Source organism: Macaca mulatta, chromosome 4, assembly GCF_049350105.2.
Source record: "Macaca mulatta isolate MMU2019108-1 chromosome 4, T2T-MMU8v2.0, whole genome shotgun sequence".
Classification (NCBI taxonomy): domain Eukaryota; kingdom Metazoa; phylum Chordata; class Mammalia; order Primates; family Cercopithecidae; genus Macaca; species Macaca mulatta.
The window spans coordinates 36,910,194-36,923,835 of record NC_133409.1 but is presented as its reverse complement, the minus strand read 5'-3'; the positions used below and the strand labels follow the sequence as shown (position 1 = coordinate 36,923,835).

General features: G+C 38.6%; 1 protein-coding gene across 2 annotated transcripts in view; it reads right to left on the bottom strand.

Moving 5' to 3' along the window:
• Positions 1 to 654: 654 nt before the first annotated feature.
• The window catches only part of ENPP1 (ectonucleotide pyrophosphatase/phosphodiesterase 1), an 84,396-nt gene continuing 71,408 nt past the window's right edge, over positions 655 to 13,642 (bottom strand). Inside the window, exons 21-25 of one of the 2 annotated variants that reach the window (XM_001103359.5) lie at positions 11,849 to 11,978; positions 10,696 to 10,776; positions 9,397 to 9,529; positions 7,735 to 7,897; positions 655 to 4,259 (exon numbers count right to left, since the gene is read on the bottom strand). In XM_001103359.5, the coding sequence (XP_001103359.3) occupies positions 4,089 to 4,259; positions 7,735 to 7,897; positions 9,397 to 9,529; positions 10,696 to 10,776; positions 11,849 to 11,978 (678 nt within the window). In that variant the 3' untranslated portion in view covers positions 655 to 4,088. Of the gene's footprint in view, positions 4,260 to 7,314; positions 7,515 to 7,734; positions 7,898 to 9,396; positions 9,530 to 10,695; positions 10,777 to 11,848; positions 11,979 to 13,642 lie in introns of those variants that run through there. The other variant, XM_077999433.1, reaches the window with a different exon arrangement.

The following is a 13,642-nucleotide window of genomic DNA, read 5'->3' as shown; positions in this document are numbered from 1 at the left end:
AGGAAAGTGACTGTGGGTAATGGCAGAGGAAAAGTGAAGGCGGTAACAACTTCTCCTAGAGGAGGGGATGGTCCCTGTTTCATGCCCATCTTGTCTCCTTAAATAGGAACGGCCAACAGGCCTGACAGTCCCTGAACTCTATGCAGCTACTTCCCTTGCTGGAACATGAGCATCTGCCTTCTTCTCCCTAAGGTTTGTCCTCTTTTCTCTGATTCTTGGAAACATTTTTAAGTTCTGCCAGGTTCTCTGTTCTTTCATGAATAAACTGATGGAAATTTTCTATGGAAGTTACTTACCTCACTTAAGAAGTAACAGTGGCTCACGCCTGTAATCCTAGCACTTTGGGAGGCCAAGGTGGGGGGATTGTCTGAGCTCAGGAGCTCGAGACTAGCCTGGGCAACACGGTGAAACCCTGTCTCTACTAAAATACAAAAACTTGGCCAGGCGTGGCGGTGTGCGCCTGTAATCCCAGCTACTCAGGAGGCTGAGGCAGGAGAATTGCTAGAACCTGGGAGGTGGAGGTTGCGGTGAGTCAAGATCATGCCACTGCACTCCAGCCTGGGCTACAGAGTGAGACTCCATTTCTTAAAAAAAAAAAAAAAAAAAGAAGTACTGACTTGAGGCATGGCAGTAGAAATCAGGATAAGGTTTCACTTTGCATTTGAAAAGCTAAGAACAGCCTTTATTGGAGAAAGTAGGATAAAGACATTTCCATATATGTTCATGGGAATTTACCATTTAAATTTACCATTCAAATTTGAATTTACCATTCAAACTAGGGAGTAGAGATCAGTCACTTTTGCCATTTTATCAGTTTAAAACTCTTTCAAGAAAAGAAAAGAAAGGAGGAATCTCTGCCAAGAAAACAAAAGAAAAAAGTACTACTGTGTAAGAACCACAGAAGAAAAGCTAAGTAGGAGCAGATGTGGGTGCTCTTTCCTTAAGAGTCAGCATAGAATGTAGAGAGTGACATTTTCTTTAAGAGCAGATTATTATAACAAAGCAAGAAAAAGTATATTTGTACATAAGTTGGTCACAGTGACACTTGTAGAAAATATAAGTAGCTGTAAATGGGAAAATGTCAAAAATGTTCCATCCAAGGAATGTTAGAAGGTCCCTTCTTTGCCTTGCTCATCTGAAAAGTTCCAATTCACCCTACAAGCCTTAGCCCCAAGGCTGGGAAGCCACTGCCTCTACTACCAAGAAGAATCCAGAGTCTCTTTTGTGCTGCGTGGCACCCGTCCTGTGGCTTCATGATAACATCTATCACTCTTTAGGGATCATTTACACTTCTGCTGCCTCTTCTCCCTAAGACAGAGAAAACTGTCACTAGTTCTTTTTTGTATTCTTGGTGTCCAGCAAAGGGAATAGGCATCTATCTATCCATTTAATTAAGCTCTGCTAAGATGCTTTGAGTTAAATTGTGTATGTTTGTGTGCTGGAAGAATATATAAAAATCAGTGAGACACTTCTACAAAGACAGAGTAGATATCCTTCTGCTAAATGCATATAAAAATCCTGGATATTATATTAAAACACAGCAAGACTCTGAACAGTACAGAGAAAACAGACAGGCTGGGAACATTGGGGCCCAAGGAACAACACTGTGATGAGTTCCTTGCGTTTTCTTTTCAGCTCATATATTTCCAACTTGGAGCTGAAAAAGTCAGCAACCTGGCAATGTCAACAAATGCAGGGGGAAAAAACCCTAAAAGAGTCCCGCTCTCTCTCCTGCCAAAGGACCAGAAAAGGGTAGCCAAGCAAGGGTAAAAATGGTTCTACTCCAACCAAACACCATGGAAAAAACCACAGCCCCACCCATACCAGCAAATGCTGAGTGGGGAGTCTAGACTTACACTCTCACCAAGCTGTAAAGAGGTGTCCCAGCTCCCCTATTTTTGTATTCTTAGTGTCCAGCAAAAGGGAACAGGCATCTATCCATTTAATTAAGCTCTGCTAAGATGCTTTGAGTTAAATTGTGTATGTTTGTGTGCTGGAAGAATACAACACCAGAGTGGTGTTGGAGAAGGCTGTGTAGGCCACTGGGAATTTCATTCTCACCTGGTGTAATGAAGCCCTTCCTGGTCACTCCTGTCCCATAGCATTAGTGGAGATTCCCAGGGTGCAGCACAAGGTGCCCTGCACATCCCAGTCAGGGAGGAATCAATAGAGGCCTAATGGGAAACTGAATTCTCACCTTGCTCAGTAGTAACAAGCGGACCCTGTCACTCAGTGTCAAGGGAGGCTGACTGGGGAACCTGGACTCCCAGCCACACCTGGTAATATTGAAGCAGTACTCCCAATTCCCCTGCTGTGGTGGTATCAGAGACAGTTGCCTAAAGCAGAAGGTTTAAATAAGACGCATAGTCTCAAAACATAATACCTAAAAATATCCAGGTTTCAATAAAAAATCATTTCACACACCAAGAAACAGGAAAATGCTTCTGAATGGAAAAAAGACCATCAGTAGATGCAAACAATGAGGTGACAGATGTTGGAATTATCTGATAAGGATTTTACAGCAGCCATTATAAAAATGCTTCAACGAGCAAGTATAAATGCACTTGAAACAAATGAAAATGTAGAAAGTCTCAGCAGAGACAGAAATTCTCAGCAAATAGAAGATATAAAGAAAAACCAAATGGACATTTTAGAAATAAAACACACAATAACTAAAATATAAAAATCAGGAATAAATGGGCTCAACAGCAGAACAGATTAGACAGAAGAAAGAATCACTGAACTTCGAGACAGAAGAATAGAAATTACCTAATCTGAACAAGAGAGAAGCAGGCTGAAAAAAATATCATATACAGAGCCTCAGGAAACTGCAGGACTTAAAAACAAAAACAAAAACAATTTCCTAAATTATTAAATAATTTTCAGTTGCAAATTGGATTTTCCAAAGGTCTTTGCAGCTGGCCCTTAGGCTGTTAAAGAATGATCATACGAAGGACATATAAAAATCTTTGGTGTATGTACTGATATTATACCTAAATTGGACCTAGGTAGCCTAAAAGTTAATGCAGTCTTTGAAGATTCACAGATAGGGACAAAAAGGTACAGTCAAGGTAGTAAAAAATCAAGATCACTGTGTCATTTATCATGTCCACCAAGAAGATGTGAGGTGACATGTTCTCTTCAATCTATGGAACTTCAAAATGCACTGCTTAACAGAGAACAGCTCTGCAGCTGGTAGGATAAGTCTTGTGCACAGAGAGAAACATTCCTACCATCTCAGTAAAAAATGGTACCTTGCATGTACTGACTGGTGCTCTGAAGTTTCGCCAAAGATAAGATACAATTTTAACAGTCAAAGGGCCACATTTAAAGCCATTGTAAACCTATGTTAATTACCAGTGAGCAGGATGGGAATATTTCTCTTTCTTTTATACAAATACAAAGTAAGATTTTGTAATAAGTAAGTATGTTCAAAGATCATCCCTCAAAGTTGAACTTGTTTGAACCATTAAATCTAAAGAAATCCAATCAAAAAAATAAAAAAAAAAACCACACAAGATTAACAATTTGGCTTTTGAGGGGATACACAACAAAGACTGAAACAAGATCTCAGAAGTATTTTGGCTTCTGTTAATTTTTTTTTTTTTTTTTTGATTAAAATGAAAAGAAATGAAACTCCAACTTAAAAGAAATCCAGAACTACTTTAAAATTCTCGTAAAGATAGTCACGTAACATGGGCTACCCCAATCCTACTAAGTCTACTGTTTGCCCAATGCCATCAAGGTTTATATAGTAAGATTCAAATATCTGGTATCCAGACAATGTTCACAGCTACTTCTCCCTTAAGAGAAGCAGAAAGGCAGTTTTAGGTGTGGTCTGTCTTTATCCCCCAAACTTGATCAATGTATACAATGCTTACACATCCAAATATGTGCAAGATTCAACAGGAGCACTCTCCCACTGCCGTGCTGAGTACGCAAGTTTCCCTGAGATGTCCGCATCACCAAGGGCTCCGTTCTAACTCTGGTCGACAGTTTCTGAACAATGCGATAGTGTAGATAGAGGACTATATAAAATATAAGGTTCTCTCAAAAAGATTTATGGTGTTTGGGGATAAAAAAATATATCAGTCTTCTTGGCTAAAGGTTGGCAAATGTGTTTTCAACTTTAAAATGTCTGAAACTGGCTCTTTTCTTTGTTGATAGAAGCTGAGTCCAGTGATGTGCTCAACATCTGTGATCCGTGCTCTGTGTAACATTAACAATTCTTCAATCCATGAGGATTCATGCTTCCCATGCTAGCAGAATAAGAAATATAAAAGAAAAGTTACCAAGAGAACACTCAGTTCACTTCTATATGCGCTCCATCTTCCCAGTTTAATCATTTATGAGACTTCAGCCCTAAAGTGGAACATGCCATATGATTTGTTAGGCATCATCTCTCCTCTCGAGTAGCTTTCCTTCTAATACATACCATGTATGTTTGTTTAATTAGATGCATCAAGTTTGGGAAAAGAAAGTATACATGGAAAAGACGGTCCTGCATTAAATAGGTTTAAGAAACTTCAATGGTGTGGAGTTAAAAAAAGTCGGAAAACAGAAATTACATGGCATGGTAGAAAGAATATGGGAATTAATATAAAGAATCTGGTTCTCAGTCAGAATGACTATTATTAAAAAGTCAAAAAATAACAGATGCTGGCAAGGTTGTGGAGAAAAAGGAATGCTTTTACACTGCTGGTGGGGAGTGTAAATTAGTTCAACCACTGTGGAAGACAGTGTGGCAATTCCTCAAAGACCTAGAGGCAAAAATACCATTTGATCCAGCAATCCCATTACTGGGTATATAAGCACAGGAATATAAATCATTCTATTATACAGATACATGCACACATATGTTCAGTGCAGCACTAGTCACAATAGGAAAGACAAGGAATCAACTTAAATGCCCCTCAGTGATAGACTGGATCAAGAAAATGTGGTTCATATACACCTTGGAACACTATGGTGTATGTGGTCAATGATAGACTAAATAAAGAAAATGTGGTACATGTATACCATGGAATACTATGCAGCCATAAAAGATCATGTCCTTTGCAGGGACGTGGATGGAGCTGGAGGCCATTATCCTTAGCAAACACTGCATGTTCTCAATTGTAAGAGCGTGCTGAAGGATGAGAACACATAGACACGTGTGGGGGAACAACATACACTGGGGCCTGTTGGAGGGCAGGGGGTGGGAGGAGGGAGAGCATCAGAAAGAACAGCTAATGGATGCTGGGCTTAATACCTAGGTGATGGGATGATCTGTGTAGCAAACCACCATGGCACACATTTACCTATGCAACAAACCTGCACATCCTGCATACATACCCCGAACTTAAAATAAAAGTTGGAAATTTTTTAAAAAGAGACTGGTTCTGTGACTATCTTATCGGGTAAACTAAGGAAAGTTATTTAACATATAAATCTTGATTCCTTTATCTGTATCCTCCTCATTGGGTTATTTTGACAATCAAATATAATGATGTGTGCAAACATACTACAAAAATACTAGTTTTTATGAGAATGTGTTATCTACAAAGATGCATGAAGATGCCCACATGGGCCAAAGCCACATGCTAAGAACGGTGGAGCAGAAAGAGGGAAAAGTTCTGGGTCCCCAGTGGTTCAGTTTACCCAAAGCGCCATCCCAGGACTGTGTACAGCTGGACTTCCTGTTCTATGAGGAATCCCTGACTTGCTTAAGCCACTGCAAAGGGGTTTCTGTTATTTGCTGCAGAACCCTACTCTAATTGATACATTCAATGACGATATAATCTCTCAAAATAAAGAAAGTAATGAAGCAGGCAATAGCTGCATGTATCTAAGAATGCTCACAAAACTGACAACTTTCAGCGGAGTCAGATCAGGCAACCAACTAGTTAAAGTCTTGCTATTCTGTATCTAATTCTGAAGAATAAGGGGAAAAATAACTCAATGAGAAATGTGCTCTATAGGAACAAGTAATTCTGAAAGTTTATCATAGAAACAAGGAGAGACATATCTTCATGAATTTTAACGATATATAGAAAGACTACTACCATCAAGGATGGCAAATGGACCACTGTATTCTACTCCTGGGCCCAGAGAAGAGCTCACTATTTTGTTTACTTCTGAGTCCTCAGTACCTAGAGCACCTGATTATAAATATCAAAGGAATGAATGGCTGAATCAAAGTAGTAGTGAATGAATGAATGAGTGAATGCAGCACTCTTCCCTGATGAGCTCATACTGGATCTCAAGATCCTAACTCCAGGTATACCTACCACCCATTCACTGGGACTGGTATGAAAGTTACATCTTTTTGCAGATTCAGGTCAAGACTTACTTGGTGTCACTTCAAGGGGGAAAAAAAAAAAAACACCAGGAAATATGGGAAGTACTCTGAGAGGAAAATGTTTTGGTTCACCATAAGGGAAAACTTAAAAATTGCTAAAATGGGCCGGGCGCAGTGGCTCACGACTATAACCCCTGCACTTTGGGAGGCCGAGGCCGGCAGATCACCTGAGGTCAGAAGGTCGAGAACAGCCTGGCCAACATGGCGAAACTCCATCGCCATTAAAAATACAAAAATCAGCCAGGCATGGTGGCAGGCGCCTGTAATCCAAGCTACTTGGGAGGCTGAGCCAGGAGAATCGCTTGAGCATGGGAAGCGGAGGTTGCAGTGAGCGGAGATCAAGCCACTGCCCTCCAGCCCAGGCGACAGAGCGAGACTCCATCTCAAAAAAAAAAAAAAAAAAAAAAAAAAAAAAGGCCGGGTGCAGTGGCTCATGACTGTAATCCCAGCACTTCGGGAGGCCGAGGTGGGCGGATCACGAGGTCAGGAGATCCGAGACCATCCTGGCTGACACGGTGAAATCCCGTCTCTACTAAAAAAAAAATACAAAAACAATTAGCCGGGCGCAGAGGGGGGTGCCTGTAGTCCCAGCTACTCGGGAGGCTGAGTCAGGAGAATGGCGTGAACCCGGGAGGCGGAGCTGGCAGTGAGCCGAGATCACGCCACTGCACTCCAGCCTGGGTGCCAAAGCGAGACTCTGCCTCAAAAAAAAAAAAAAAAAAAAAGGCTTAAATGTTATGCAGTCATGATGTCCCAATCTACAATGTAGATTTTTAAAATTCTGAGCAAATAAGATTATAAAACAATTATTCCCAAATACACTGGTATGACAATAGGATAAGAAAGGAAAATATTTTTTATAATTAAGTGATACATAGAAAATTTGAAATGTTGTCTAACAACTTTAAGACTAATGTATAACAGTGCTGACACTTTGAAATTATAAATCCAGTTCTGAAATAAGAGAAAATCCATACTTCAGATAAACCCAGACTTTAGTGGTTAAGCCATACAAAGTTTGATTCTGATCTGATTTTTAGTATCTTTACCAGACAAAGGGGCCAGGCAGGGTGGCTCATGCCTGCAATCTCAGCACTTTGGGAGGCCAAGGCAGGAGGATTATTTGAGGCCAGGAGTTCAAGACCTGCTTGGGCAACATAGCAAGACCCTCTCTCTAAAAAAAAAGAAAATGAAAAATAAAAGCAGACAAGGGTAGTCTTCCCCAAAGATATGTCATCTTAAAAGATCAAATTTAAAAGCATCCTGTAATTTCAAAGTCCATATATACTCAAGAGTTGTGCTTTCTCTCACTGTAATGTCAGATGTATGACACAAACAAATATGCATATGTCTAGATTTTCAACACGCAAAGAAAATATACAAAAGCTACTTACAACACAGCTCTCACTGTTATCAGTCCTGTGAGGCAAAATGAAAGCTAAGGTGTCTAAGTTTTCACAGTGCAAAGGAGTCTGAGATGCATCTTTACAGCTTGTTAGCACAATAAAGAAGTGAGTTGGAATCAAAATTTCTTGATTACGGATGACTCTTCTTTTTCTGTAAAATATGCCAATATTCATTTTAAGAAAGAAATAACTATCTTCCTTTTGATGACTATTTCAGTGGAGCATGCTTTTAATACATATAAAAATCAAATTCAAACAAATAATTAAATATAAGAAGCTAGTAATCACAATGCCTCAACATATTCTGCCAGATTCAGAGTAATAATTAGAAGACAGGCAGATAAACACAGTCCAAATAATTTTTGTTTTCTGTAGAAATTTATGGACTTTTGGAATTCTTTTAGTTCTACTTAAAGACACTGAAATTGAAACACTAAAGAAAAGAAAATACCATTTTTAAACACCTACGACCAAGAGTATAAACCATTATCGATAGTCTTAACTTCTAGGCCATTATAGACAAATAGTGGGCAGAGAAAGAACTGGTTAGGAGTTTTTTATTTCAGCCCCTTCAGAGAGGACATGTTGTCATGAATTGTTTGTTCTAACTGGATTTTCTTCCTTATCTTAGTAACTTAATCTTTTAAACTGCAGTATAGTATCAAAGATGTCCCAAATATCTTTACCTCATAGTCATTCTCCTATTTCTTTTTGTTTTAAGGCTGTTTGTTTTTTTAACATCTTCCAAAACTTAAGGTAGTGGAATCATTGTTTTCAAATATGACCTTATGTAGAATCATAATCTCTAAAACTATTTAAACAGGGGGCTCTGGGTGAAGCCGTGGGTAGGAAGCATATGCAGTTTTCTTCTTTATCCTCTCTAGTGCTACAGTTTCTGAGGCAGCTTTATGCCTCAAGGGAAAGTAAAAAACTGTAACTTTACAAATTGATGTGCTCTCCCGTGTATTTGTAAGTCACATATATCTAAGTCAGCCTGGGAGAGTAGGAAAGTTCTGAGAGGGGATGAATCGCAGTGGAATCTCAGTCTTTTTCCTACGGACTTAACAGCGAAATTGCTTCCCAAACTACTGTAATTATTGTTTTAATAAAGATCAACCAGTTTCCAAAATGTTCTCTCCCTCTCTTTTTTTAAAAAAGCGCCACCGATAGTTTCCTTCAGACAGTTGCTTTTTATCATGCCCTTCCAGCCAGAGTTGGGTAAAAGCTGTTACATTCACCCAAGGCCACCAGACTCCCAAGCACTACAGCTTTATAACCCTATTCATTCCTAGACTCAGGATATGTGTAGCCACACCATAGAGTTCTTCATCTTCTGAATGACAATATATTAAGATCATACCTTAACAATTAGCCACACAGAGATCTTAAATGAGTTCAACATTTAAACTGAGCTCAAAAATTACTCAACTGAACTGAATGGGTGAGAAACACTACTTCTTTTACCTAAAAAATATTTTACTGAATGTTGAGCAAAACGCCAAAATTGATCAGATATTTCAAAAGGATTCCTGTGTAGTCAGAAATGTCATACACAAACATATGACACTGGGTAAAAAGGGTTCTGTTGACTCAACTGGATGGTAATCCCATTTGGTTCCTATTTTTAAGAGTAATGAAATATGTTCTTACTGCCTCAGAATCTCTAAGGAATCATAACGTCCATCATAATCAAAGTCAAACACAGGACCACTGACGACATTGACACCATTTCTTTCTTCAGCATACTTTCGCAGTAGGGTGTCATGAAAGTAGCGCCATATAACTGAAACGAGATAGAAGACAGTGTAGTTTCAAAAGAACAAGGTACCATGTTGTCATGTGAAATAAACTAACACCATGATTCAAAATTAGCATTTATGGTAAATAAAGATAAAGTCAAGTTTGGCTTCAGTCTTTGTTTTGTTTTTTGTTTAGAGACAGGGTCTTGCTATATCACCCAGGCTGGAGTGCAGTGGCACAATCATAGCTCACTGCAGCCTCAAACTCTTGGGGTCAAGAGATGCTGCTGCCTCAGTCTCTAGAATAGCTAGGACTACAGGTGCACATCACCATGCCCAATTAATTAAAATTTTTTGTAGAGACTAGAGACCGGGTCTCACTGTTTTCCAGGCTGATCTTGAACTCCTGGCCTCAAGCAGTCCTTCTGAGTTGGCCTCCCCAAAGTGCTGGGACTGCAAGCATGAGTCACCACACCCAGCCTTGGCTCCAATCTTAGTGTGAGGCCAAAACTTCATCGTTCAGCCTTGGCCTTTGAAAGGACTCACAGACAAACGTTAAACCCAACTCTATTTGAGGCATCACTGAACAAGTACATCATGTTCAAATTGTGATCATATGTCATCATTAAGCATAGCAACATTGCAGACACAAACGAGGCATATTATTCAGATTTCCTATTAATATCTGAATATTAACTTTGAAATATTCACAAGTATTCTAGATATAAATTAGAGTAAAAACTCCTTTTATGCTTATATTTTGATATTCTATACATCAATATAAGTAACTATATTTTTATTCCTGTAAAAGTCAAATGCTGCAAGTCAATGATGATGTAAAATCTATTTATTTGAAAGCACAGACAATTATCAAGAACTTCCAAAAAGTTAAATAAGGAAGCCGAATGAAAGTTAATATAAGCGATAGCAGACTGTATTAGCTGAATAACTTTAGGAAGCGCATCATATACTTTCTCACCAAAAATGTTTGCAAACAATTAAATACAAAGCAGAATGGATACTGAAATATACGATAATTCTAATATTTGTAGAATTTTTGTGTACTAGTATGCTCATAGTTAAATCTTTAAGAATGTATTTGGTATTAATTCATTTAATCTAGACTGTAAGTCCTATTACATATGAATTATGCCTATATGTGCAGAAGTTAATTAAAATTATCAAATATAGAGTTAACTTTTTTTTTTACCTTGAAAACTCTGGTACATTGGCACTATATTTGTAGTAAGCAAAGCTTCAGAATATATTCCACTTGAATTTTTATTTAGTTCTACAAAGAGAAAAGAGGACAAGTTTTTCATTCTTCACAAATGACATAAGAAATTATAGTTTCTCATGGCAGAGGCGAGCATTTTTAAAAACTAGCTGAGTACCATCTTAAACCTGAAAAACTTTTCCAAGTACTGGGTCAAGGGAAAATGTAATGTGTTTGGTCAAGTCCTTTACAAAAATAAAATATTTAAGTCTTTTCAAGATGAGCATGTCAAAGAAACATAAACTTTAATAACAAGAGCCCCAAATTAAACATATTCAAACTTTATTGACCTTATTTCAACTAAAAGGAATTGTGTTGACAATCTTCTTTCCTTACACTTTTTCACAGTGAAAGAAAAAAGAGAACATCTGGCTCCAGAACAACACCTGCTACCCAGAAAAAACATCACAGGACGTCTGTCTCGAAACGCCATACAAGGCTTCTCTGTATGAATCTGAGGCTTGGACCTAGTCTATTTTTATAATGCAATAGCCAAGTTCTGACTTCAGACACACACTCTGGGAACTGAACTGGATGCTGATGGTAGTTGAGCACCTGCAGCTTTCGATTTTTGCCTTTTAAGGCTGGCCGCAAAATGGCTTCTCATCAACATACAAATTTGCCATTTCAAAAAATAGTATACTTAGCTTCAAAAAAGCCATTCCCTAGAGGTTCTGGATCAGTGAAAAAGCAAGACTATTTAAGCCTCTACCTTTACCTACTTCTCTGACAATCTCATTTTCTTTATAAACAACAAAGTTAGATCTCCTTCCTAAGAACCTTGATATATTCTTCCAACTTGATATATATATATATTCCAATTTCACAGTATTCTCAAATTCTGTTATAAGGAACCATGAAGTGTACTGCCCACCACATCTGCACTAAATCAACTACCCCCCAACCAAAAGAAAATTTTATAAAATTCAAGTTTTAGATGATTAAAATTTTTCCTTTGGCAGTTATAGACCAAATCCACAATTTTTCACCAATAAATAATGTATGGTAGGATTTATAAACAAGAAAGAAAACAAAAAGGAGGAGAAGAGGATAAGAAAAGGGAAGGTCAGGAGAGGAAGAAACTTACGTGGTGGGGAGAGGAACCCGTAACTCACTTTGGTGTTATTTTTATAAAATGAACATTTATGGACAGGACTAAGAGAAATTCTAAAGTCCTGGTACAGACAGTTGGAAAAGTCTTCCGTAGAGAAACTGTCCTGAAGAACGAAATGAAAAGAACTCTCAGATATCAGGCACAGAGAAGAAAATTGCTCTATTAATATTTAAAGGTGAACTACATCATAAAATTATGAAGCTCTAGCTGTCAGCTCATGTCCTTGACTATTTTCCCATTTTCCTACTAGTATAGTCATCTTTTTTTCTAACTAAAGTGTAAAAATGCTTTAAAATATTAAAGATACTAATGGTCATATTTGTGCAAATATTTTCAGATTCTGCTATGCTAATATGAAATAATGTTTAGAATGTCTTTATCTACAATTTTAAATTTTTATTTATTTATTTATTTTTTAAGACGGAGTCTCTCTCTGTCACCCAGGCTAGAATGCCGTGGCGCAATCTCGGCTCACTGCAACTCTGCTCCCCAGGTGCAAGCGATTCTCCTGCCTCAGCCTCCCGAGTAGCTGAGACTATAGGCATCTGACACCACACCCAGCTAATTTGTGTGTTTTTAGTAGAGATGGGGTTTCACCATATTGGCAAGGCTGGTCTTGAGCTCCTGACCTCAGGTGATCCACCCGCTGCAGCCCCCACAAAGTGCTGGGATTATAGGTGTGACCCACCACGCCTGGCTAATTTTTTGTATTTTTAGTAGAGACGGGTTTCACTGTGTTAGCCAGGATGGTCTCGATCTCCTGACCTCGTGACTCGCCCCCCTCGGCCTCCCAACGTGCCGGGATTACAGGTGTGAGCCACCACGCCTGGCCAATTTTAAGCTTTTATATAGTAAAATGCTGATTTTTAGAGATCTGAGTCTATGTTCCATAGCCAACTACACTGCCAAAAGTCGCTGGAGCAAGGGAGCAGAGTCACTGAACAGCAACGCAAAAACCTCAAGCATCGCAATGACTGTAAAGTCATGCATTTTAATTATATAAGAAAACTGAAAATGCAATCAAGGAACACCATAATTAAGGTATAAATATTAATAGGATGGGGTGCCTATAAAAAGTAGTGTAGACTGATGAATCAGAAAGTCAAAAATTTTTTTAAGTGTTTGGTGTTTGAAGACAGTCTTGAAAAATTTTTAAAATCAACGTTCAAGAAACTTTATATAAATATATGTGTGTATTATATATTTGGAACATAGAAATTATACATAAACAGACATTTCCCTATCTTTTTATTTGGCCATTTCACTGATTAGTAAAAATAATTTTATTTTTTAAATCAAATTGCTGCCCTCCACTATGCTCTCTCAAATCCCTTTGTCATTCCCTTAGGGCATCCTGTACCTTGCCAGTCACTTTCAGTTTCATCCCAGTTTAAAATTTCAATTCCATATAAGACCAAAATCTCATCTTTCCTCTTCTCTCTTTCCAGCACCATCTCCTTCACCATTCCTTCTTCTACCAGAGCACCCAGGCGGCCATGAGTGAGGGAGAAGGCTGCTTTTATTCTGGGATATTTGCCCTCACTCTTTTCAAGGCCTGACTCCTCTGGTGTTGGTGGTGGGCAGGATTCTGGCCTCTCCCTGGTTTGGGCTCGTGTCTTCCTATAGATGGTACATGCAATGGTGTTACTGAGCTTTAATGGCTTTGCCAAACAGTGAGGGCTCCCTTAGATTTGAACAGCTGAGGGAAATACTTGTCCTCACACAGCCATGTATTTAGAAATGGGTAACTGTGACTGATCCTAAGGC